Here is a 22,439-nt window from a genome sequence, read left to right on the forward strand (position 1 = left end):
AGATGATAAAACTGTGAAAGAAATGTCCACATTTGCATGGCCGTTTTGAAGTTAAAAAATAAATCTGTCGTTATGTAAAAAGCCCTTATCTTTCCTTTACCATGACAAAGGTGAGACTGTTTAGTTTATGACAGCAGGGAAGATGTGCTCAGTAATAGCCTGTGCTTACTCAAACAAGAGCCTGACATTACTTGCCCAGAAGTGCAGTTTTGCAATGTAGCTTTCTTCCCCTACATTTTCCAAAGACCAGATAATTAAATTTCAGACCTTGTTGTCTGGGAAACTCGGGCCCCTAGACTCTCTGCAATTATCATGTAGAGGGAACCCTTTTTGCATTGGGGTGCTATGTTTCCCAGCACAATGAAGATTAATAAGGTCTTAAAAACAAATGACTGTAAGGCCTCTCCCCATCTGTAAAATGCAGTTCGCCTCTAATGACAGCAATTTGACAGATACCAAGAAGAATGAGAGTATAATGCTGCAAAGTTACTGTGAGATATTGTGATGCAAAGGCTAACAGCAGTACATATACTGTATAGATTTTGCAGTAGTTTACAGCTCAGTTTTTGAAGTACAAGTTTGACTGCAATAGTTGTGATTTTCTGTGTTTGCTCTTGAATATGTATTTACTTCTATTTAAGTCTGAAAATGAGTTGTGTGTTTACTCTTACTCATAACAGCAGCAGATAAGCCTGAATGTCAGGAGCACCTGGTTCATTAGTTCATGTCATGCTGGTCAGCATTGTTAAAAATTACAGCGTTCTGCCAAATTGAAATACCACTTGAATGCATGTGTTAATTAGATCTCTAGCCTGGCTTTTCAAAGTGTCTTTCCTCCTCTGCCCATGAGTCATGTGCTGACTCTTCGACCTGTCACTGCACACCCAGAGTCTTTGCTGAGGGCAAACTGACAGGAAAGCAAGTTTGCCTTGGTTTTTTCAGCCAACCACTGACAAATACATTGGAACGTATTGATTTACATTGTGGGCAGAGGAGGGTAATTTCCTCTGAAATACTTGTGTAGCATCTTGGCTGCTATAGCCTCTCAGTCTACAGTTGCCTGTAGACAAGGTTAAAGTTTTGCAGAAAAATACTTATATATATATAGTAGAGAACATACACACCTACGTATTTAAGCTTAGTTTAGCGAAAGCTTTAAAGTAGTGAGTAGAGTACAGTGTAAATGTAATATGTACACCCACACCGTTTACTAGATACTAACCTCACTGTATCAAACTTTCTTCTTCTTGTGAGCAAATAGCAAAGCAGATATTGGTGAGTGAGCACCTTACACTGAATCCCGGATGTTTTTTGTGTTGCAGAAGTTTCTCCATGTGACAGCCAAACAGTCTGATTCCCTACATTAGGCTTGTCTCAGACAGCAGTAATAAGAGGATAACATCAAAGCTCTGCTTTATTTCTTAGAGACTTCAGAGCAAGACTATGAATAACAGATCACAAGGTACAAAGACTGAACCAGAGAACTTGAGAAGCTTTTATGTTTCAGCAGTTGTTGGGATTCACAGGGAGCTCATTAAAATACATTGATTAGTAACAGTCCTGATTCTGTGATTGTTGACTGTGAAATGGCTCGGCTAACCAGCATATTTTTGATGCAAAGATTTTCTGTGCTGGAATGAGCCGCTTGGCTGATGCTCATTTTGGTTTATTCAAAGCCAGTCATTTGATGTGGCATTTTAGAGATGGTACTTGAATTGGAAATGTGTAACCGTATGCTCTTCCCAATGCAATACATTTGTTCCTTTCATATTCCAGCGGGAGCCTGTGTATGTTAAATCTCTTGCAGGTGTTGTCTGTGAATTGTATGTGCATAGCAGATTTTTATTTTCCTCACCTCCGGTCGTTTTAGGTGAGCAGCATTTGTTGAATATCATCCATTTGCTAAATGAGGCTGCCCCCCTGTCCCGGGCAGCAGGGCAGAGATTTCCCAGGTACCAGTGATCTGCCAGCCTGCTCCACCTTTCAGTCCTCCAGTAACCAGGGCAGCTGTCACCCACTCAGCCACCCACCACTTGGAGAGACTTTGTGTGAGGTCACCCGATGTCTTCTCAGCTGCATGAGTCTGGTTTCAGACAGGGAGCAGATGTTTGGTAGCCTTTGTGTGAGTAGACAAAGTCAGAAGACCCAGTGTGAGGGTCAAATGCAGGTCAGGCTGTGAGTAAATAACTGTGGCCACGTGATACATCCAGATCAGGTGTTTAGGACATCATGGGCAACTTCTGGATACCTCTGAGAACAAGGGACTGACCTGCAGGGCTCAGGCTGTGGATCAGCTGTTAAACAGTATTTAGTTTAGTTCACATGGGTTGTTTTATGTTGGGCCAAATGACTACAGGCGATAGGCCTGATTTAAAGATACACTTTGTGTCTTTGTTTGCTACATTTTTGTGTTCTTGATTACTTTTTTTTTGCATGGATTTGCATGTTAGCCGGCAGGTCCAATTAGGGAAAAAAGCCCTGCACTTGCTGGATAGTTTGCGTAATCAGCAAACCCAAGCCCTTAAGCCAGGGAGTGCTGTAACCTGATGTTACAAACACCAAGACCAAAGGGCTCTCTGAAATTGTTGTGTCTTCATCTTGAGGGCAATCTGGGAATAATCTAAGCCTCCCGGTGACATTTACGGCAAAACAACAGTCATAGCAGCAGGAGGAACAAGTCTTGGTTTAGGACAGCATCTGTCTGATCAGGCTTGTCGGAGGCACTGGAGACGACAGGGTTGTTTATCCACCTCCATCTCACAGGAACAGCAGAAGAGCAGGGCAGATACTGTTCTACTGTTTATGGCACAAGATAAGGCCGTTTCTATCGGATCACTGACCCTCCACTGACACTCTCCACCCCCAGTACCAAGCCCTCTGATATGGGTCTCGCCTGGCAACCTCTCATAACACTCTTAAGTAATCCTGATAGATGCCATTAGCATGTCAGTGGTTATTGCTGTAGTTTTCCAACGTCCATGCCAACTGTACATATCAGGGCATCATTAGCCACCACCAGAGAGGCTTAGAGTCTGACCTGGTCTGTGGGGTCAGAAAGAATACCACAACAAAGCACCAATAAAGCTGTAGGGGATATCAAGTGGAGGGGATAGAGGGAGCGTGAGCTCAAAGTGTCATAGTTGGCGCAGACATTAGATAAGGCTAAGCTAGCAGAGGATTATAGAGGGAGGAGATGTAAAAGGCTGTCAGCTAATTGGGCTTTATTTTTAATATTTCAGAGGGTTCATTAGAGACTAAATTGGTGAAGGATTTCAGCTCGGGCTGTAGTCTAAGAGTCTTTTTGGGGCAAGCCTTACAACCTGAATAGCAGATACACAAGTGTTTTTAAAGGAATGCTACTTTTGTTTACCAGAATTTCAGTTATGTTAGATGGTTGCATTTCATAATTCTTGCCTAACTGTAAGCCTTGTTATCTTACATCCACTCTTGCAATAAGAATACACAGACATTTCTGTATTTGAGGCATTTAAAATCCCAGTTTTTTTATTTTCTTGCCAAGAGAAATGCCGTGTGAAATTGGTAATAAATAATAGTGTTTTTTGCTCTTTGTAACCTTTGGCAAGTCACAATAACCTGAAGGGTAGAGTTTAGGGTATCATACAGTTATCTTCTCCAAAATGACAAAGCAAATTTGAATGCCTGACAAAGCAGTCAAGGCTCTGAGACTTAGTCTAGGTTTTAAGAGATGTGCTGGGGAGGGACGGAGGCTGAGCTGAGAGAGCTGCCGAGGTGAGCGGCACTTTGCCATGACCCTCCTCAGTTTATCATCGGCTGCACCACTTCTCCAGGCCTCAGTGTGTGGGTGTGTTTTTTCTGCGTGCGTGCAGTGTACTGGAGATCAAGCAGCGCTTAGAATGGGGCCCTTTATAACCTCCTAACCCTCTGGTCCTGTTTGCAGCCATTGTTGGCCACATTGAATGGTATCTCCGTGCCTTGAAAAGTAACCAGATGACATTCTTCCTGTTGTTCAAAAGGGCCCGGGGTTGTGTTGTGAAAAGCGGCTGAAAGGATAGGCTAAGACTGTGACCTTCAGAGGCTAATCTCTGGCATGTCATTCAGTGCCTGTTTGAAGCAAATGCAGACCTTTCTCCCTGATAGCAATGTACCAAGTCAAATAAGACCTGCATTTGAAGAATTCCTCTTAGGTTTTCAACAGTTACATTCCAAAAACAGTGAAGTTAGTTTTTTATTGAACCGCCACTATAAAGGAACCAGAGGGTGTTTTGTAGTGGCTGAACTGAATCGTTATTCCAGACCGGTGGTGTGTCTGACACCTACATTGTCCAAACAGTCTCTCCAGCCTGTGACTGAGTCCTCTGTACACAGACCTGTGGCATCAGCAGCCCCTCTGTACTGCATGCTGAAATACCGCCGCTGCTGTGAAAGCAGTGGGGATGAAATGCACTTAGTGAGACAGTAAACATTGGTGCAGCTCTCAAACTAGCTTACGTTGTTTATGTCTCCTCCTCTCTCTGGTGTATTTGCTGTCTTCAGCTGGCTGCGTTTCCTGGAATGTGCAGAGATGCAGTTGTCGCTCTGCGGGGGGATGTTGGCTGTAATCACAGTTCATAGTTCAGCTCTGTAGTTGGACTAACTGAGCAGTAATCAGACAGGAGTCACATTATTCTCCTGAACTAGAAGACCACACTTGATATTAATGTTTTTGTACATTAAGATTATCTTAACAGGATTTTTGTTATAAAGATTGTGGGTCACACAATAGGAGCATGTCCTTTTTTTCAGTAATATTAACAGGTTTACAATTTGCTTTTTAAACTTTAAACCACAATTGTTACATTTCTGACAACACTTAAAGATTAACAGCCTTCATAGCATAATAGTGTTGCTACTCAGTTGTAGAGTTTTATCTAACATCGTGACTCTCAAACCCCCCTCCTTAACCAGATTCTTTTAGTCTACACTGAGAACGAGTCTTTACCATTAATGTGTTCAAGGGGATTTTCTTTTCAGCATGTTAGAATACACTTTACTGGCATTGAGCTCACTTTGTGCCTGTCTAATTGATCTCTGAGAGCAGGTCTTTGGGTGAGAACAACCTTTTCTCCCTGCATCCTGTGAATAGCGCTCCTGCTTCCTGTGTTAGCACTGTGCCACCACCTGTATGGGGTTAAGATTGGGGTCAGACCTCTCGCAGGAGTCTGTTGTCTGGGGCCCCTTTTTCAGGGGCTGGATGTGCAGGGGACTGACGTGGAAAAGAAAAGCTGTCAGGTTTTTAGGGCCTCTTTTGTCAGACATCTTTCAACGATAAGTGATTGGCATATCTCCTGCCATTTCCCCCTTTTGTTTGCGTCCGTTAAGTGTGAGAGCAAATGACCATTATGTGTGATGTGTTTGCAGCCTGTGTGCGTGTGCACGTGTGCACACATAAAAAGGCGAGGTTGTTTACAAAGGAAGCATTGAATTAGAAAAGGAAAATGTCAACTTTTATCATGCTACTGCACAACCACTTTGCATTAGTCAGAAAATATCCCCTGAAGTAGTGTAACATCCGCAGAATGTGATTGAGATAGAGAGGGAGACGGGGTGGGGGCAGAGGAAGAAGGGTGGGCCACAATTTGAAAGGCATACTTGAAAGTACTCGTGTGTAAAGAGTCCTGAGGCTGGTCATGTTGCTGTGTGACAGAGAAGCATTCGTCTTGCTGTGTATCTGACGTCCCAGGGTCTCATTGCGAGGATTTGCCTGCGCTGCGTGTCGGCTTTCTGTAATTAATAGCCAGTAGCCCCCTCACCCCATCAAGGGACCAGGTGCTGCTTAGATCTGCTCTGGCATGGAAAGACAGCAGATACGCGGGTGGTGGCTTTCACTGTTATTGGGATAAAACTCACAGATGTCACCAACATCTCTCTCACTGTATACATCTCAGTTGACTGTGTACATATAAACACGCAGTCCTAGACTCAAAACAAAGACATGTTTAATCATTACTGTGAATTTTAATGGTGCGCTGCTGATGGATAGCTTGTTGGTAAAAGATATGGTTCATTTAGTCTACTTTGTGTCAAGCACCATTGTGCTCATGTCCTGTGCTGTTTAGCAGGGCTTGCAGCCCTGACAGATTGCCATCCCGATGGGGAGATTTACCCAGCCAGCACTGCCAATGGCACTGACACCATCATTAGGCTTTGATCAGCTGCAGTCTGCGAGGGGAAGAAGAGAGAGTAATATTCTTGATCTAATTACCAGCAGACATTTCAGGCAGTGTAATGTGTGATTTAACCTCTTGTCAGAGGCTATAAAAGGAAGCTGGGTTAATCTTCCTGGCAACCTCTTTTCCACGCAGGGGAGAGTGCCTTTAAATTTCCTTTTCCCATGAAGCTGGTAAAAACCAGAGTGCCAGTGCAGTATGCTAACACACCACGGCTGACTTTCTACTTGAAATCTCTCAAGGCAAGAGTTCTCTGACCTTTTAATGTTAGCAACAGCTGGTTTGGAGGAGCTCATTTGCTATGTGCATTTGAAGAATTGCAAGTAGAACAAAAAAGCTGTCCTTTTGACTTCTGTATGCGTCCTTCAAATGGATTGTTTTGCAGCCCCCTTTGTTTCTCTCTCTCTCTCTCGTTCTTTCTCTCTTTCTTTTTCTCCCTCGCCATCACCACCCACACACTGCAGCATGATGAGTGCAGGAGACTTGATTGAACAAATAGATTGTAAGTGGAATCGAGGGGTTTGGGTTAATCAGTCAAACATAGTTAAACAATTCTTTGGACATGAAGGGATTAGTCTTGCCTGCGTTGAGCTCATCAGATCCCATTCTTCCCAGCGCTGGCCGGCCTTTTAGGGCCAAGGGCCACCGCCTCTCTGGCTCCATGGAGAACCACACACGCACCCCTCAGCATGCTCCATTGCATCTGAATGCCCCACCACTCTCCTCTCCCTTTGTTACCAAGTACAATTGGAATGATGGATTAGCAAATTAAATGCAGACCTTTCTATTCATGGCAATCCTTGCTCAAAGTCTCATTCACTGGATCTATCGCACACCTTGTTTAAAATGGTTACCAGGTTCACTGTACGTCCTATAATTCCTTCAGAAAAGTCTGTCTTTTACTCTTAAATGCATTCTTAAAAACAAGTTCAGTGACTCTTTCCTGACATAAAGGCTCTCAGTATCTTGTTTTTACAGAATGACTTCCTGTACATTTTTTCCCCTTTTATTCTGAGTGCTGATCTAACTGATAAGAAGTGGCCCTGATATGATGATATGTTGGCAAGCTCAGTGCACAGCTGCAGCCAGGCCGAGCCTTCTCTAAATTACCTGTGTCAATGTCTCCTCTATGCTCCTGAGAGCTGAGCATCGACCCTGTTGGCCCACAGATAAAATTGACCTGCCTGACCCACGTTCCCTTTTAGAAACCCATCATCCACTTTGTGGTGCCTTTTTTACTTTTTCAAATACCATCGTATTTTTTCCCCAGTTTGAATTTATGAATTTATTATTTTCAAGTGGTGTTACCTAATTTGGTATTGTAATAGCTACTATGAAGTTTACATTTATTTGTTTTATGCGATTTACTACTTTGTTCTACCACTGTTTTAACCCATAGCACTTGTTTCTTTCTTGTTATTCACAGCACCTCTGCCACACATACTGCTCTTGTATGTTGTAACTAGAGCTGAAACGATTAGGCGATTAATCGATTAGTTGATCAACAGAGAAATAACCAGCAACCTTTTAAATAATTGATTATTCTTTTAAAAAAATACTAAAAATGAACTGGTCGCAACTTCCCAACTGTGAGGAATTGCTGCTTTTCTTTGTCTTAATTGATAGTACTGAATATTTGGGGGTTTTGGACTGTTGGTTGGACAAAGAAAGCAATCTGATGACATCACCCAGTTATACTTTCTATTGTTACAGAGTCCAATGTAGACAGCTTGACATGTGATTTTCCATACTTAAGGAGAATTTGTGAAATATTTTGATAACAGTTTTTTGATCAATGTTACATTATTTATTGGTTGACCAGCTCTATATATTCAGCATCCTTGTTACAAAGGACTCTGTTATCTTACTTTCCTTTCACTGCAGCCCTAATTCTGACTGGGCCCAAGTTCCACTTGTTTTGTCTATTTCCCACCAAGCAGACAACACAGGCCCCTGCTATCTCTCCATCCCTCTACCCTAGTCCTAGTCCCTCTTCCAGTGTGTGTGTGTGTGTGTGTGTGTGTGTGTGTGGGGCATTGCTGTGTAGAGACCCCAATTAGCAGGACTAGCAGGCCTCCTGAAGGTCACTCCCAGAGCTTTGGTGTGAGAACAGAGGAAGGCTGGGCCGGTCAGTAGCAACTCTGAGAGTGAAGGAACTGAGACTCTCAGCTGGACCCAGGAGTTCTCACACAATAACCACACTTTCTTAACTGCAACAGCAGTTTGCATTTTCTCCATTTTTGCATTGTACGGTGTTGGCAAAAAGTGGCTCAGGATTTTGCTAAAGGTCAAGTGTTCTCAGCGGACTGTCATAGTATACTGTGACCATATCTGAGAGATCCATTTGTCATTAGCTCCAAAGTCCCCTACTTCATCAGCCCGTGTCTGGTGTCAGCGATCTCGGCCTGATTGATAGCTCTGTCCTTATTGTAGGGAATGGGGGTCGATGGCAAAAAATTTGCTGCTGGGTGCATTAATGCTGTGCTCAATGGCATAGACCTTTGAGCATGCCTCATCAGTCTTGAATCATTGGACGGCCACAGGAGATCTGTATGAGCAGGCATGATGCAAGAAAGCGAGAGAGAGAGAGAGTTTATCATCTGGGCCAACTCTATTTTTCATATAACTATCTCACTGGTACAGACTAGAAGAAGAGATTGAATATTTTGTTAAGCTTTCTGCATTCAGGACAAGCCACAGACACACTAGTGTTGTTACTATGAGTAAAAAATGAGTTTGTTGAAGATTAATTTTAGTTTTGATACGTCAACCAATCGAGATCTGCAACAGCCAGATATTGTTTGAAATTTTTTGTATACCAGTGTCGATACGATACACGAGTATCAATACCAGAACAAAACCGTCCTTTTGAGAAATTTTCTGCAAAGTCCAAGTTCCCAAATGTACATGTTGTCTAAACATAAATAGCTGTACAAAAACTTTTCCTAAATAAAAAGGTCTATAATTGGCAATTTTAAAAAAAAATCTGGAACCAGACATTTGATGCTAGCTTTCGGTACTTGACACTTATCGATACACAGTTGCAAAATAAACACATTTTGCTCTGTACCAAAAAGTATTGAGGTTCGATACCTAGCCGTAGTGACATTATACTCAATCCACCTAAACTGGTTGACAAAACTAGGGTCAGGGCCAAAATATGGAACTATTTAGCTGTAGATCTGCTCACTTTGACATCCCAACATATCAGAGCTCCTGTGCTGAAGATGCAAACAAAGCTGTTAAATCAGTAATTTAATCATCATAAAATACTGCTGTGGTGTGGTTATGTGACATGTGGCTTGTGTGCTTTGGTATTGTAGACTAGTGATTGTTTTTGTATATTAAACCGGTACCTGTGTAGGAGTAAAAATTCTGGTGCCATGACAACACTAGTACACACTAAGAGTATGTGTAAGCTCACAGGCAGACAGGCAGACAGACGGAGGGCCCTGTGAGCCTGGGAGGGCCAGATGTTCCCATGCAGACACAGAGGTGAGATGTTTGCCATGCCGGGCCTGTGTTTGCCTGGCTCTCCACGGATCACCAGCTGGCTGCCCGATGCCCTGAGCTGGTGTCTGCTGGAGAAAGAACTGGGGGCAGAGAGGCTCTCACATATACACAGCAGATGAAGGAGAGACCACAAATGTCTTGTGTGTCGCCAGTGGCAAAAGGAACATATCTCACACAACCCTGTCTGGTGGAGAAAGATCTCTTTTATTCCTCGGCTGCTCTGTAGATGCGAGGGGGGACTCGTTTGGTCTCGCTGGAGGCCAGACTGAATGTCAGAGCTGCCATGGAGGCGACTGACCTTACCAACCTTCCATAGACACAGGATGGAGACGGATCAGCTTTTATTGAATGTACACAGCAGGGTTTGGAATCGGCATGTAGGCATTTGTTTTTGACTTGTATGACTGCCCTTCTCAATGCAGCAGAATATTTTCACCAGTTCTGTGCATCCACCAGACCTGCATCTCAGTAATCCGCTCTTACTAACTGAACCAATGAATGTACCTCCATAGAATCTTAGTGAGAGCTTTTTCTTTGGCCTGCATTAACAAGGTCCGCCATAACATCTGAAAAATTATGCCACAGAAGCTTTGTAAACTAAATATGATAAATTAAACAGTATATAAAATAAAACACAATTAAAGATGAAACTCTGCTTTACTAAAATTCTTTTGGAGGTCAGTGTTCATAAATGATTGAGTGGCCCAGAGTAATTACAGCATCTAAATTTTAAAAATCAACAATCTACTTTTTTATAGATGTAGACACCACTCACCTTTTCATTATATTACAAGTCACAGTTAAGACATTAAGGTGTATAAACCAACACCATGTGAGCAACGCATCAGCAATAAAGAAGAAGACTAATGGTTAACAAGATTATGTCTTAAATTTAGAATAGTAAAAGTTATTGTTTGAGTGAGTCCTCCTGCAGCGTTGCACCAGGCATAAGTCTAATTAGGGTTTTTTCTTTATGTGTGTGTGTGAATTAGTATACAGCTCATATGGAAGAGAGGCCAGTTAGTATAATGGCACAGTGGATAAATCTCTCACAGCAGGCCTGTGTAACACTGGAAGCTGTTTTTGTGTGTTAAGCCCTTTTAGGATGATTTGTGAGAGTCAGCGCTCGCACAGTTCTGCCTAGCAGAGCGGCTCTGACCCCCCTCTTAAATCAGCCTAGCCGCGCTCGCAAATAGGCCAGGGCTGGTTAATGCTGGGTCAATAATATGGGTCTGGGTGGGACAAACACACAGAGACTTTACTTTTTTCTCTGTTAAACACAGCGTACATGTCAATAAGAAGACACAGGAAATACTAGAGATCATTATTCCTGCAGGAGAAAATCACTAGTGTAATATGTAGGTTTGCCTGTGTATTTTCCATGTACTGTATATGAGAGAGAGAGAGAGAGAGAGAGAGAGAGACATTGATTTGGTTTTGTTTGCTGAGTACTCTGAGCAGAAATGTAAGCCGTGGGAACACCTGGAGAGAGGGGAAAATTGGAGAAGAGGTGGTGGTGGTGTCAGCTCTGCTATTGGCTCTGTACCAAGCATGCATGCATGCATGCACGCTTGGTACATGCACGCACACGCACACACACACACACACCTCTGATGTGTGAGGGCAGCCTGGGATCCCAATCAGCAGCACTTAACAAAGCTTTCCTCTTTCTCCCTTTAATCGCAGGCTCAATTTGTCACTGGGGTGTCCAATTTCTGATAAGCGCTTTGACTGAGAGAGGCGAGGTGGGTGTGGGGAAGAACACAAAATGGATGCACCTGCTAACAAATGAAATCAAACCACTCCATCTTCATTTCCCCTTTTTCCGCCAGCTGGAACAATGCTGCTGTGCTTTAGCTTTCAGAACATTGAGTTGTTTCCCACTAAACCAGGGAGAAGGCCTAGCTGACTTACAGTCAAATAGTGCATGCTCAAAAGTCTGCTTTTAAACCTCTGACAGGTAACTGGGCCCATTTCTGTTTCAGACCGGAAAGGAATTTAATGTAGAAGGCTAATTGCATAATTTCCTCTTAGCCACTGTATTCAGAACAATAATTTTGTATGAGTTGGGGAATAGATCAACAAATTTGTTGTCAAAATAACAAGGCTCTTTCATTTTTGTCTACAGAGCAGGACATGTAGTTCATAAGTAAAATTGGAAGCATATTTCATTGTACATAGAAAATCTTTGCAGTAGATCAGTTCAACACAGGCTCATCTGTTTGTTTAGGTTTCTTCATCTTGTCTATACCACCACATTTCGATTTATAACAAAGCATTCACACAAGCACGCAACTTGAAAAACCAGCTTTCTGAAGTCTGATGATTTCTATCACTGCACATACCCTAACACACGCACAGATAGTAGATTTACGGTAGTCTAGTATCTGTATATCTCTCTTGTTCTAACCATTATTTCCTAGTCCTGTAGCAAACCCCACAGTCTGGCATCTGACATGGCAATATGTGACTCAGCACATTGTTGTCTGGTACGATATGGGGAAACGTGAAGATAACACCGATATGGCACCACAGAAGAGATGAAAGGAGCAGTGTTGCTCTCATATGTATGAGTGACGTCTCTGAGTTATGTGATCTGATGTTTACCAGAAGGCTGAAGTTTCTCCAGAAGATAAAGAGTCTTGCATTCCTGTGCTTCTCAGTGTTTCTCCACTGTTGTCATCTGGCATATCCAATACACCAAGCTAGTGTAGTGTGCTTCTAGGGATGGCAATGTTGGTCTTTTGGTCCATGGATTGGTCCACCACTTTGGTCCAGACTGAAATATCTCAACAACTATTGCCATTAAATTTGTACAGACATTCATGGTCCCTTGACTTTTCATCCAGGACCACTAGGAGGTAAAAGTTTTCACGTATCCGGTGAAACATTTACTTGAGATATTGATGCTTCCCATATGATGTATCCTAATGAATTTGGTGATTCCCTGACTCTTCCTCTAGTGCCACCAGCAGCTTCACATTTTGTGTGTGTTTTAAGTGAACTGTCTCAACATTACTTACATGGTAAACCTGCTAAACATTGGCGTATTAGCATTGTTATAGTGCACATGTTAGCTTGCTGGTGCATTTACAGCCTCACTAGCATGGCTGTAGACTCTTAGTCCTGTTAACATTTGCTTCCAAGTCCAACTACCAAGTCAGCTGATTTAATTGCAGTACTGAGAAAAAACAGGCCCAGCCTCTGAACATTGTCATGGAGGATTTTAGAACAACCTCTGATTAATTTGACAAATTTCATGTGTTAATCATTAATTAGTGTGAAAAGTATCAAGAGTGTGAGTAAATCAAACACAATGTCTAGAGCTGCTTCATGAGATCTTTACTTTCCTTTTCTTTTACTACATGTCAGATCTTTTTTATTTTCTCCCTCGAGTGGTTTAAGACTCATGTCTGAGAGTAGGCTGGCTTATTCCTCACTGAGGCATGCCCAGCTTCTGGCTGCACTCTGGATGGATTTGCAGCAGATAAATAAATAACTAGGCTGGCACCCCTCACTTTGTATCCCCTCTGTTTTGGCAGGCCATCCACACTGCATTTTCTATCAGGTGTAAACATGTCTGTCAAACAGCACAGCCAGAGGCCCCGGCATTTTGGCATTCATGATGCCACGCATGCGGCACTGCCAGCACTTTCTGTTTGCCCGCCTGACCTTGGCCAGTCTTGACATGACTGAGCACACTTACCTCTGCCTTCCACATTTGTAGAGCTCTTCAGGAAGCCAAGTGGGCTTAGTGAAACTATTATTATTATTGGAGAATGGACCTTGGCTGGACAGGTAATGGCCATGACATAGCTCTGGCAACGATGGCCAGGACAGTCACTGCCCAATATCTTCTCATCCTCTCATCTCACCACCATTACTGTCATCCTCTCCACTGTGAGGAGCCGTGGACATCATCTAAACCTACGGATGTAAACACAAGAGTGGAGGAATGAGGTCACTCTGATAAGAAGAGGGTTCGGTTGGTTGTCTTCTCTTCGTTTTCACCCTCCTCTCACAATCATGGCTGTCCCCCACTCTCTCGCCCTTTCTCTTTTGGTGTGAGATAACAGTCCAGGTTGACGAGGGGTCTCTGCTGACTGCAAAAGCAAACGGCCCATCCCAAACGCCTCAGGATGTGCTGGAGTCATCAGGATCCATTGTGTGAGACTGTGAACCAGCCTGTCATAGCCTAACATGCCCATGGCCCTCTGCTAGCAACAGAAATCTTTTTCTACCTCTGTTGTTTGTAAAACCTGATGGTCTAATGAAGGCCATACTGATGTGTCATTTCTTCCTAACATGTTCAAGAGCCAAGGCTTTTTTCCCCTTTTTCTTTTGACAAAACACTCTGGCATGGTATTCAAGGGTAAAAAGCTGTTCTCCTCTTTCTGCTCCTTTTCTTTCTACACCTCCTATTCAGAGACTCGCAAAGAAAAGTAATTTCACTCTCTCTGTCCCTGAGAGAATCAACACAGTGAAGTTGCATTGAATTTCTACTGCAAAATTTTTTCTTGGCTCTATTTCAGACCCATAACCTGGGGGTAAACATGCAATTAAAATAACAGCAGCCTGCTTTCTCCTCCACTCTCCTCTCCTTCAGCTGTTAGCACAAGCAATGTACAACATGGTGATTTGGTTCTGCTAATTGCTTTTGCTTTTAATTGGTATAGAAAAGCTGTTGATATTCAACCAGCAACCAAACATACTTTCTCTTTTTACTTTGACAATGCATACAATACTTTTGTTGTATGCGTTTCCTTCTAATGAGCTTATTTTTGGTGCACAATCCTTTTTTTTTTTTTTTTTTTTTTTCTTCATGCAGTACTGCTGGTGGATATTTTAATAGATGATTTCCTATGCAGTTAGCCTGATGCACTTCCCAAATTTCTAGCAAATGCAGATCATAGTTGATGAGGATATTGATCAAGAGATTCAGCATAAATGCAGTCAGCTGGTCTAATTTCCTAAATGGCTTCCGTCTATCCTGTTCCTTCTTCCCTTCTTTGCACTTTCTTTGCTTTTAGATGGTTTCCTTTTCCTCCTTCCCCACGGAGGAATGAAAAGAAAATATAGGTCAGCTTTTATGGGAGCAATTTGACACATGACACAAGCCATGCGCATCACTCGCTCAAGTCCTGCTTTGTCTGCACGTCTTTATTTGTCTATAATGAAAGCCACACAGTTATTCGCACACTTTTTTATTACGGTTCTATAAGTAGCTGGTGGAGACTTGCCGAGTCACGGGGGCCCCCTAATACTCTGAGAACCCTGTGGTGTCTGTCTGCACGGGGCTGATAGTGTGAGACGCCTGGCTAAACTCCACCAAGCCAATCCCTACTCCACTGGTCTGCCCAGCTGGCTCAGCTTGGCCTCCACAGACGCAACTCTGTTTCCACCCAGGACAGGAGGGGCTGTGTCTCTATGCCACAAAGGATACTAAGCCATTGGGGTAGACACCTATTTGCCTGAATGGGTGAGTCAAGCCCTAGTCCAGACCAGGCTAAATCTCCCTGCATGGTGGTCAGAGGGCAATTAGGACTTAGCAGAAGCCAGCACCCGAGCCAGTCATGTGCCGATTACGACCTGAGGAGAGGCACCTCCAATTGTAGCGAGCTCAGTCCCTGTCTGGACTCAACACTCTATCAGGTGTAGTCATCCTGCTCTTGATACAAATAGTCCATGTGTTGAAAAAACCTCTGTGGGGACAGGTGCCTTTGTAGAAAGCGGCAGTGTTTGGGTGTGATGTATATTTGAAGTCACTGTGGCAGTGGTGCTGATAGGCGAGTCAGTAGACGTCGGGCTTCTGTCTGTTGGGTTTCATCTCCTGCTCTGTGCTGCAAAGCAGAGTGTCAGCTGGGGCATTACCATAGGCTGACCTTTTGCCGCAGCACTCCCCACTGCACAGCTTTCTGACATTCAGGGGCGCTGTGGGGGAGGCAGGAAGGGGATGGGCTGATGGCCTGTTGGCTGTTTTTTGCCTGTAGTGTGTTGATGTGTGTGTTCTTATAACAAATGAATTGACAGTTTATGCTGGTGGGGGTTTTTTTTCTCCCACATCATTTCACTCTCTTGCCACCGTTTTGCTTTTGAAACCCCTAACAAAGATTCTGTTGTATTTGATATTTAGTTTTCCTCCACCCTAAACCTGCCTGTTGTCAAAGAGATTGCTGTTATCTTTGTGTGAAATCTTGGCACCCTGATAAATGAGAGCTGGAAATCTTGCCTGCTGACATCAAGGCGCTATGTACCTAAAATCCTTCCAAGGCCGAGGGAAAAGAATAACATATCAGGCCAATTAAAGTTAATGCATGGTGACACACTGAATCGAGGGCAGGGACTGCTGCCATATGGCGGTCCAGGCTGTAGATCAGAAAGCAGGGGATAGGGAGGGGGATGAGAGGAGTGGGAGGCTGGGCAACAGAAAGGGTGACGCAGCATCAATGGCACAAAACACCCCCAAATCCTCAGATCTGTCTCAAGACTGCAGCTCCGCCACCCACCAATCTCCCCCTCTCTCTACCCTTTTCTCCCTTCCACCCCCCTGCCGCCCTGCCCCTGCAGCACCCCAAGGTGCAACGCTCTCAGGTATCTGTGTAGAACTGGCAGCTTCATTAAGGCTTGTTTTTTCTCCTCTCACTGTGAGGATTTAAATGAGCTGTCATCCTGACCTTTTTGAGCTCCTGCTTTTTAAAAGCAAGTTCTGCTCTCCCCCACCACCCCAAACCCGCCACCCGTCTTTCTCTCTTTCCACCTTTCTCTCTCGCTTTGTCACTCTTTCCTCCACTTGTCTCTTCGCCCTGCAGGGGGGAAGACACTTTTAAGCCATCACCCTGCGGCAGACAGGCATGCCAAGGTTGTTTTGTGGGTAATTGCCTCTCTCATAGACCCTGTTTGTCTGTGCACACTTGCCACCCTCTAATGATTCCACGCAGCAAAAGGGGAGGGCACGGACTCTGTAGACTTAATTTGCTCCCTGACTGTTCTTCAGTGCTGATTAAGCAAGCATCTGCAGTGTTTTGAATACAGCAGTAAGCCAAGTGGAGCATGGCTAACGTTTTCTCCCTCTCTGTTACATCAGGTTATTGCACAAAGTGGCAGCCATTTATTGGAGCTGTAGCCCTGTTTTTATTCATTTCTTTTCACCACAGCCTCAGCCGGCTCCATTGTTTAATGTCCCCAAAATAAAGGCCTCTCTGAGGTCTAGAGGACTGCAGTATCGATCAGAGACTCACTAACTTGTCAGCGCCAGGCCTCTCGAGTGTGCTCTTTTCAAGTGTACAGGAGTCATTAATTTCCTCTGCCATGGTCTGGTGGAGGCGAAGAGGTAAAACGCAGGTAGCAGGGTCCAACTAGCTGACTAACATGCAGCGCGAGGAGGAGGAGGGACTGAGTCGATTTAAAGCTGCCAGCCCCTCAGGCCCAGTCTGCCCGTTTTACTTCAGCTGTTTGATGTTTAATTGAAGTTGTTATTGGCATCAAATGTCAACTTACCTGATGCTCCAGGTGTGAATCAGTTTCTAATTGAAAGGTAACTATGTCTCCCTCAGCCCTGTGCCTCCGGGGATCGGCCACAGAGTTCCATTAGTCTGGACCCAGCCTGTGTATCACCACGCACCATGTGCTGCCTTGCAGTTATGTCTGACTGCTGACCCCTCCCTCCCTCCCTCTCTCTCTCCCTCCCTCTCTCTCTCCCTCTCTCTCTCTCTCTCTCTCTCTCTCTCTCTCTCTGCAGTGTGAGGAGAAGTGTGTGTCCCATGTTGCATTAGTGTCTGTGTGAAATGCTGGCCTGTCTGCCAGGGCCAGGTGACCTCCCCCTCCAGCTTCTCCCCCACACGCAGATGAACACTGGACTTCAGAAATGTAAGTACTGAGTTTGGGACATACACACACACACACACACACACACACACACACACACACACACACACACACACACACACACACTATTAACTACCACCACCATCCCACACAACAAACCAAGCTGTTACAATCCTGCTGCCTGCCCCACGTCAGATGACCATGCCAACCCTGGCCCGGTTCTCTTCTGCAGCTCTGTGTTAAAACCAAAAAAAGAGAGAGAATATTTTTGTGCTCCAGGACCATAGATCTGTCTTCAGGGGAAATTAGGATGAACTGGGCCATTTAATTTGCTGATGAACAGTGAACTGGCCCCATCCCTCTCTCAACACAGAGTATGTCTGCCACAAAAATGCGGTCCTGTGTGTGTAAAACACGCCACATTCATGTGTTTGATTTGACCGCCTTGGTTACTTTTCACCATCAGGAAGAGTCGGTTACTGTCAGACTCGCAGACAGATTGCGGCTGAGTGGTTTTGCCCTGATGATCTTGTAATGTGAAAGAATTTAAGATGCAATCTGCTGCCCCGGTTTAACAGCAGACCAGTCAGAGCTGGCCTAGTTCATTCAATGTGTTTGAATTTTACAACTCAACTGCTGACAAACTTGGACACTTTACGGTGTGAGGGGCAGCAACACAAATGGAGAGTTGAAGTCAGCAATCACCAGTGAGAGCTGAGACTAACGAGCTCTAACTAACAAACTGATGAATGGAAATGGTAACAATAAGTCATTGTTGTTGTCTTCCTTTTGTACCTTGTCTTCCTTTTGTACCTTGTCTTTTCACCCTAAATACATTTTGAACTACCATAGATGATTATTTATCACTTTTTAGATGCATTCAAATGAACATTCACATTTTGTAATAATGTGTGGTCTCAATGATGACTGCACACAGCCATACTTGCATATAATGCACCGTCAGTTTCTTTCTCTCCTACAGCGAGCTTTTTAGATATACTCAAAAGATCAATCACTTCCCAGACCTTGATTATGGCCCATTCAGTTGGTTTAGCTTTATTTATTCAATCATAACATAAAACGTCTACATCTCCTTTTCCTCCTGCCTGTTTCTCTGAGTGGAAACTGACCCATTTCTGCAGCAGTTTTTTTTTTGTTGTAAAATGCTCCAGCTCATCAAGACTGTAATTTCAGAATCACAGTAATCAGCCAACCCCCAGGAGATCAGCAAGCGTGAGGGAGTCTAAGTGCCATCGTCTGTTGCCTCACTCAGGCAGGCTTGTGACATGGTGCAGCCATCAGCTACACTGTTTCTCTGCTTTTCCTTTATGTGACACACTAAGACACATCAGAGCATAAGACGCAACTGGAGTTCAATTTGTATTTCTGCCCAATGCTGTAATCCATTTTGGTGATGGAGCGTGCTTCTCGCAGCACGGCCAGTCCTAGAAGTGTAATTTCAATCTATTTTTATTTTCTCGTCATTCTCTTAAAATGCTTTTCCTTTTCATCTGCTCTTCAAAGTATCATTAACAGACACGGTGTTACATCAAAAGCCGTGGAGCTGTTTTTCATTTAGACTAAATCATTTTTATCAAAGTGCCATGAGGAAAAGTGAACAAAAAGAAAATCTATACACTCTCAGGTCGCATGGCTTCTGCATGTCTGCAGTTTGTGCAGTTGCTGTGTTTCGAGTTCCCTGTGTGTTGCCTCACATAGCCAGAACTAGGCCTCAACTCTCAAATAACACTCTGACATCTTCCTCCTGGCTCTCGACAGGACTCGTTGTCTCTGCAGGGGCCCATTGTTTACCAGGCATGGAAGATCATTTGACAGCTTAACTCCATGAGAGATGTGCTTGACTACTTTTTAGGTGAAATTCATAGACTAGTTGTCACTTAAAATCTTGATTCAATACACTGAAAAGTTCCCACTGAAGAAAAAGCTCAGATGGAGAGTTTACATAATTAGCTCCAATTTGTGTTCCCATTTGCCTGTCCTTGAGCACTATCCTTTCGGCTACTCAGTGTACTCTAATTCTGAGTCTTGTGTTACAGAATCTTGTCTTTGCCACTTTCCCCTCCCTGTTTTTTCACCAAGAGCTCCAGATCGCCAGGCTTGCCATGCTCTGCCTCCTCCCCTGCGGGTGAATCTGTGCATGGGAGTCATTTAAAGTTACGAGTTTGCAGGTTGCTGTCAGAGGCAAGGCCAGAGCAGCTGCTCTATTTATCATCAGGAATTGACTGTTAACAGATGATGGCTGTGAAATGTAAAGGCTGTTAGAGGAGTAGATCAGGTACACAAAGAGACAGTGGGTCAAGAAAAAAAATGGCTCATACTCCAGGCAGGATGACTCAAGCACCACAAAGTGGCCCTTGGTCCTCAGTTCTTACAGGCAGAACAAACAGTGAGTACAGCTGCCCCACTTGGCTGATTTTCACATCTTAGTCCCTACTGAGATCAAAAGCAACCATCTCCTTATAATATTTTTCATTTTTCAAAGGTCTTGATCTATCAGCATGGGGTGCTCTGCTCAAATATCTAAAAAATATAGGGAGGTGGCGTCATGTGGGAAACCAAATTCACATGTCTAATTTGACGCCGAAGCTTCAGACCTAATTTCCTGCTCTTGTGTGAAAATTGCAATTTACAGCAGCATGAGCCCCTGCCCCCTGCTGCTTAAACCTTGTTCAATAAAAACAGTAGTTTGAATAAAAGAATCCCTAATTAGTGCCTGCTGACTGTGCACTTGTGTTCCAGCAAGCTAGCTAGCAGCAGGGTAATTAACGCATGGCCAGACTGGCCTCTTTCCCCTGTTCCCTCCCTGGGAACGTGCTTAGCTGGAGATCTGAGAGATGATATGCTCGTAGCCGCCTACAAACTTCACTCATATCCTCATTAACCCTCCCTTGATGCTTTAAGCTATTCCAGGTTTCAGGTTAAGGCTGAAATGCTAATAAGCTACACTTGCTTACTAGAACACATAATCAACAGCTGCCAGAACCCTTAAACAGACGTAAACAGCAAGAGGTCGATTTTAATCCACTGTTAGGGGATACTACTCCAAACAATAATTTACCGATTTCATTACACATTGTACAACTCTTCATTCTGATTTGCTTTTTTTATCCCAAAATGCCTGCCTAAGCTTTGTTAACAATGTGTAATCCCTTTTCCAATTTAATGGATTGGTCAGTTTCCAGACGTTGACATTGCTTTCTTTGCTACTTGCCTGAGTTTTACAATTTAAGTATAAAACTCATTACACAAGTGCCAGTGGCAAGGAACTAACACTGTACACAGTTAAATGCTTGCTGCAGTTTTTCTTTCTATATTTGTTATATGCACATTGTTAAATTTCCCTAATTAACAATATGAAATTATACACACATTTATATAAATGTATTATTCATTTCAGGTATTATATTAAATTTATACATCTAATTTATTTATTTATGTCCACAGTTATGGATTTTCTCCTAAATGTTCATATTCATATTATTAAAAGACATATTTTAATTTGGGTTTAGTATGTGTACAGTTGGTGAAAATAGGACTTAATTGTTACAGTCTGACCCCAATTAGAAACCTATACAGAAACCAAAAGTTGATCTTGTCTCTGTTGAAGGAGCAGTGTGCAGGATTTAGTGGCATCTAGTGGTGAAATTGCAGATTGCAACCATTTGAAGACCTCTCACCCTCCCATTCCAAGCGTGTATGAGAAACTACGGTTGCTGTGGAAAAATGTGAAAGGCCTTATCTAGAGCCAGTGTTTGGTTGGTCCGTTCTGGGCTACTGTAGAAACATGGTGCAACATGGCGACCTCCATGGAAGGGGACCCGCTCCCTATGTAGATCAAAACGGCTTATTCTAAAGTAATGAAAACACGATTCTTATTTTCGGCAATAAAAATATACTTAGGTATTATATTCCATTTCTACCAATAGATCCTCCTAAATGTTACACACTGGACATTTAAAGCTCTTAAAGTGTGACTGTTTAGATCAATCAGTCTTGCATGCTTATATTAATAACCCCTACTTCACCCTTCCATGTTGGCTCTTATATCCCCACACAGCTTGTCTGCGCCTCTCCGAATACAGAGCAAAGCCTGAAAGATGTTACATTTCAAGTTACTGTGGTCTTTAACATTCATTCATGCTGTTCACAATCCTGGTTTCATCCAGAAGATCTTATTCCCATGAAATGATAAAAGATGTTTTATTCATTGCAACAGCTGATGGTACTCTCTTCCCACCTACTTACAACCCTTTCTACAGCTACGTTGACATGAGGTTTTGACAACAGTTGCAGACCAAGGAGGCTGTGCCAGAATCTCACAATCTCTAAATATATCTTATAGCAAACAAGTTGCATTTATCAAAGTGTAGTTTTATTGCTTAAAATGGTATGTATTGAATGCTAAATGTAATCCCTTGATACCCTGAAAACTGGGTATGTTAACTGTTTCAATCAAACTGCCTTTGTATTTAGTCTGCCTCTATGTCACTATACAAAACATCATTTCCAACAAGGGCATTAATCATTACCTGTGTTTGACAGGTGAAGTCCATCCTCAGCATGTCTGTGAGCTTGTGTGTAAGTGTTCATTTATCTGTGTTTGCTTACCCTGGCATTTATTCAGCGTCAGACATTAGGCATCAGTGATAGCGGGTGTCGAGCTCCAGCTCCTTGGCCCAGACCCCTGCATTAATGAGGCTGCCATCAGCAGGCTGAACACTTAGTCACAGAAGCCCCCTGTGTGCCGCCCCATACCGGCCCCGCACATCGCTGCCCATTGTTTCCTGTTCACAAATAAAGCGGGAATTAATTAGCCAGTTGGCACAACTCTTGGTGCCGCCGTGTCAGAGCTCGCAATTCAGCTCTGTGCCTCATCCCTCAAGCCCCGTCTGT

At 43.5% G+C, this 22,439-nt stretch overlaps 1 protein-coding gene and 1 long non-coding RNA gene across 9 annotated transcripts in view; one reads left to right on the plus strand and one right to left on the minus strand.

Annotated features, from left to right (window-relative positions):
* Positions 1-22,439, plus strand: part of fam222ba (family with sequence similarity 222 member Ba) — a 28,754-nt gene that overhangs the window by 1,405 nt on the left and 4,910 nt on the right. For 3 of the 8 annotated variants that reach the window (XM_044222089.1, XM_044222093.1, XM_044222091.1), the window contains exons 2-3: positions 17,440-17,567; positions 22,089-22,124. The exons of 1 other annotated variant lie outside the window; for it this stretch is intronic. In XM_044222089.1, coding sequence (XP_044078024.1) covers positions 17,486-17,567; positions 22,089-22,124 — 118 coding nt within the window. In that variant the 5' untranslated portion in view covers positions 17,440-17,485. Of the gene's footprint in view, positions 1-13,694; positions 15,354-17,439; positions 17,568-22,088; positions 22,125-22,439 lie in introns of those variants that run through there. 4 more of the 8 variants (XM_044222092.1, XM_044222094.1, XM_044222096.1 and 1 more) reach the window with 4 other exon arrangements.
* On the minus strand, positions 7-17,423 carry LOC122888108. The gene is made up of 3 exons (XR_006380654.1): positions 17,199-17,423; positions 4,471-13,628; positions 7-2,294 (listed from the first exon to the last, which is right to left on the minus strand). It is a non-coding gene; the product is annotated as an uncharacterized LOC122888108 (long non-coding RNA).

This window comes from Siniperca chuatsi, linkage group LG14 (genome assembly GCF_020085105.1).
Source record: "Siniperca chuatsi isolate FFG_IHB_CAS linkage group LG14, ASM2008510v1, whole genome shotgun sequence".
NCBI lineage: Eukaryota > Metazoa > Chordata > Actinopteri > Centrarchiformes > Sinipercidae > Siniperca > Siniperca chuatsi.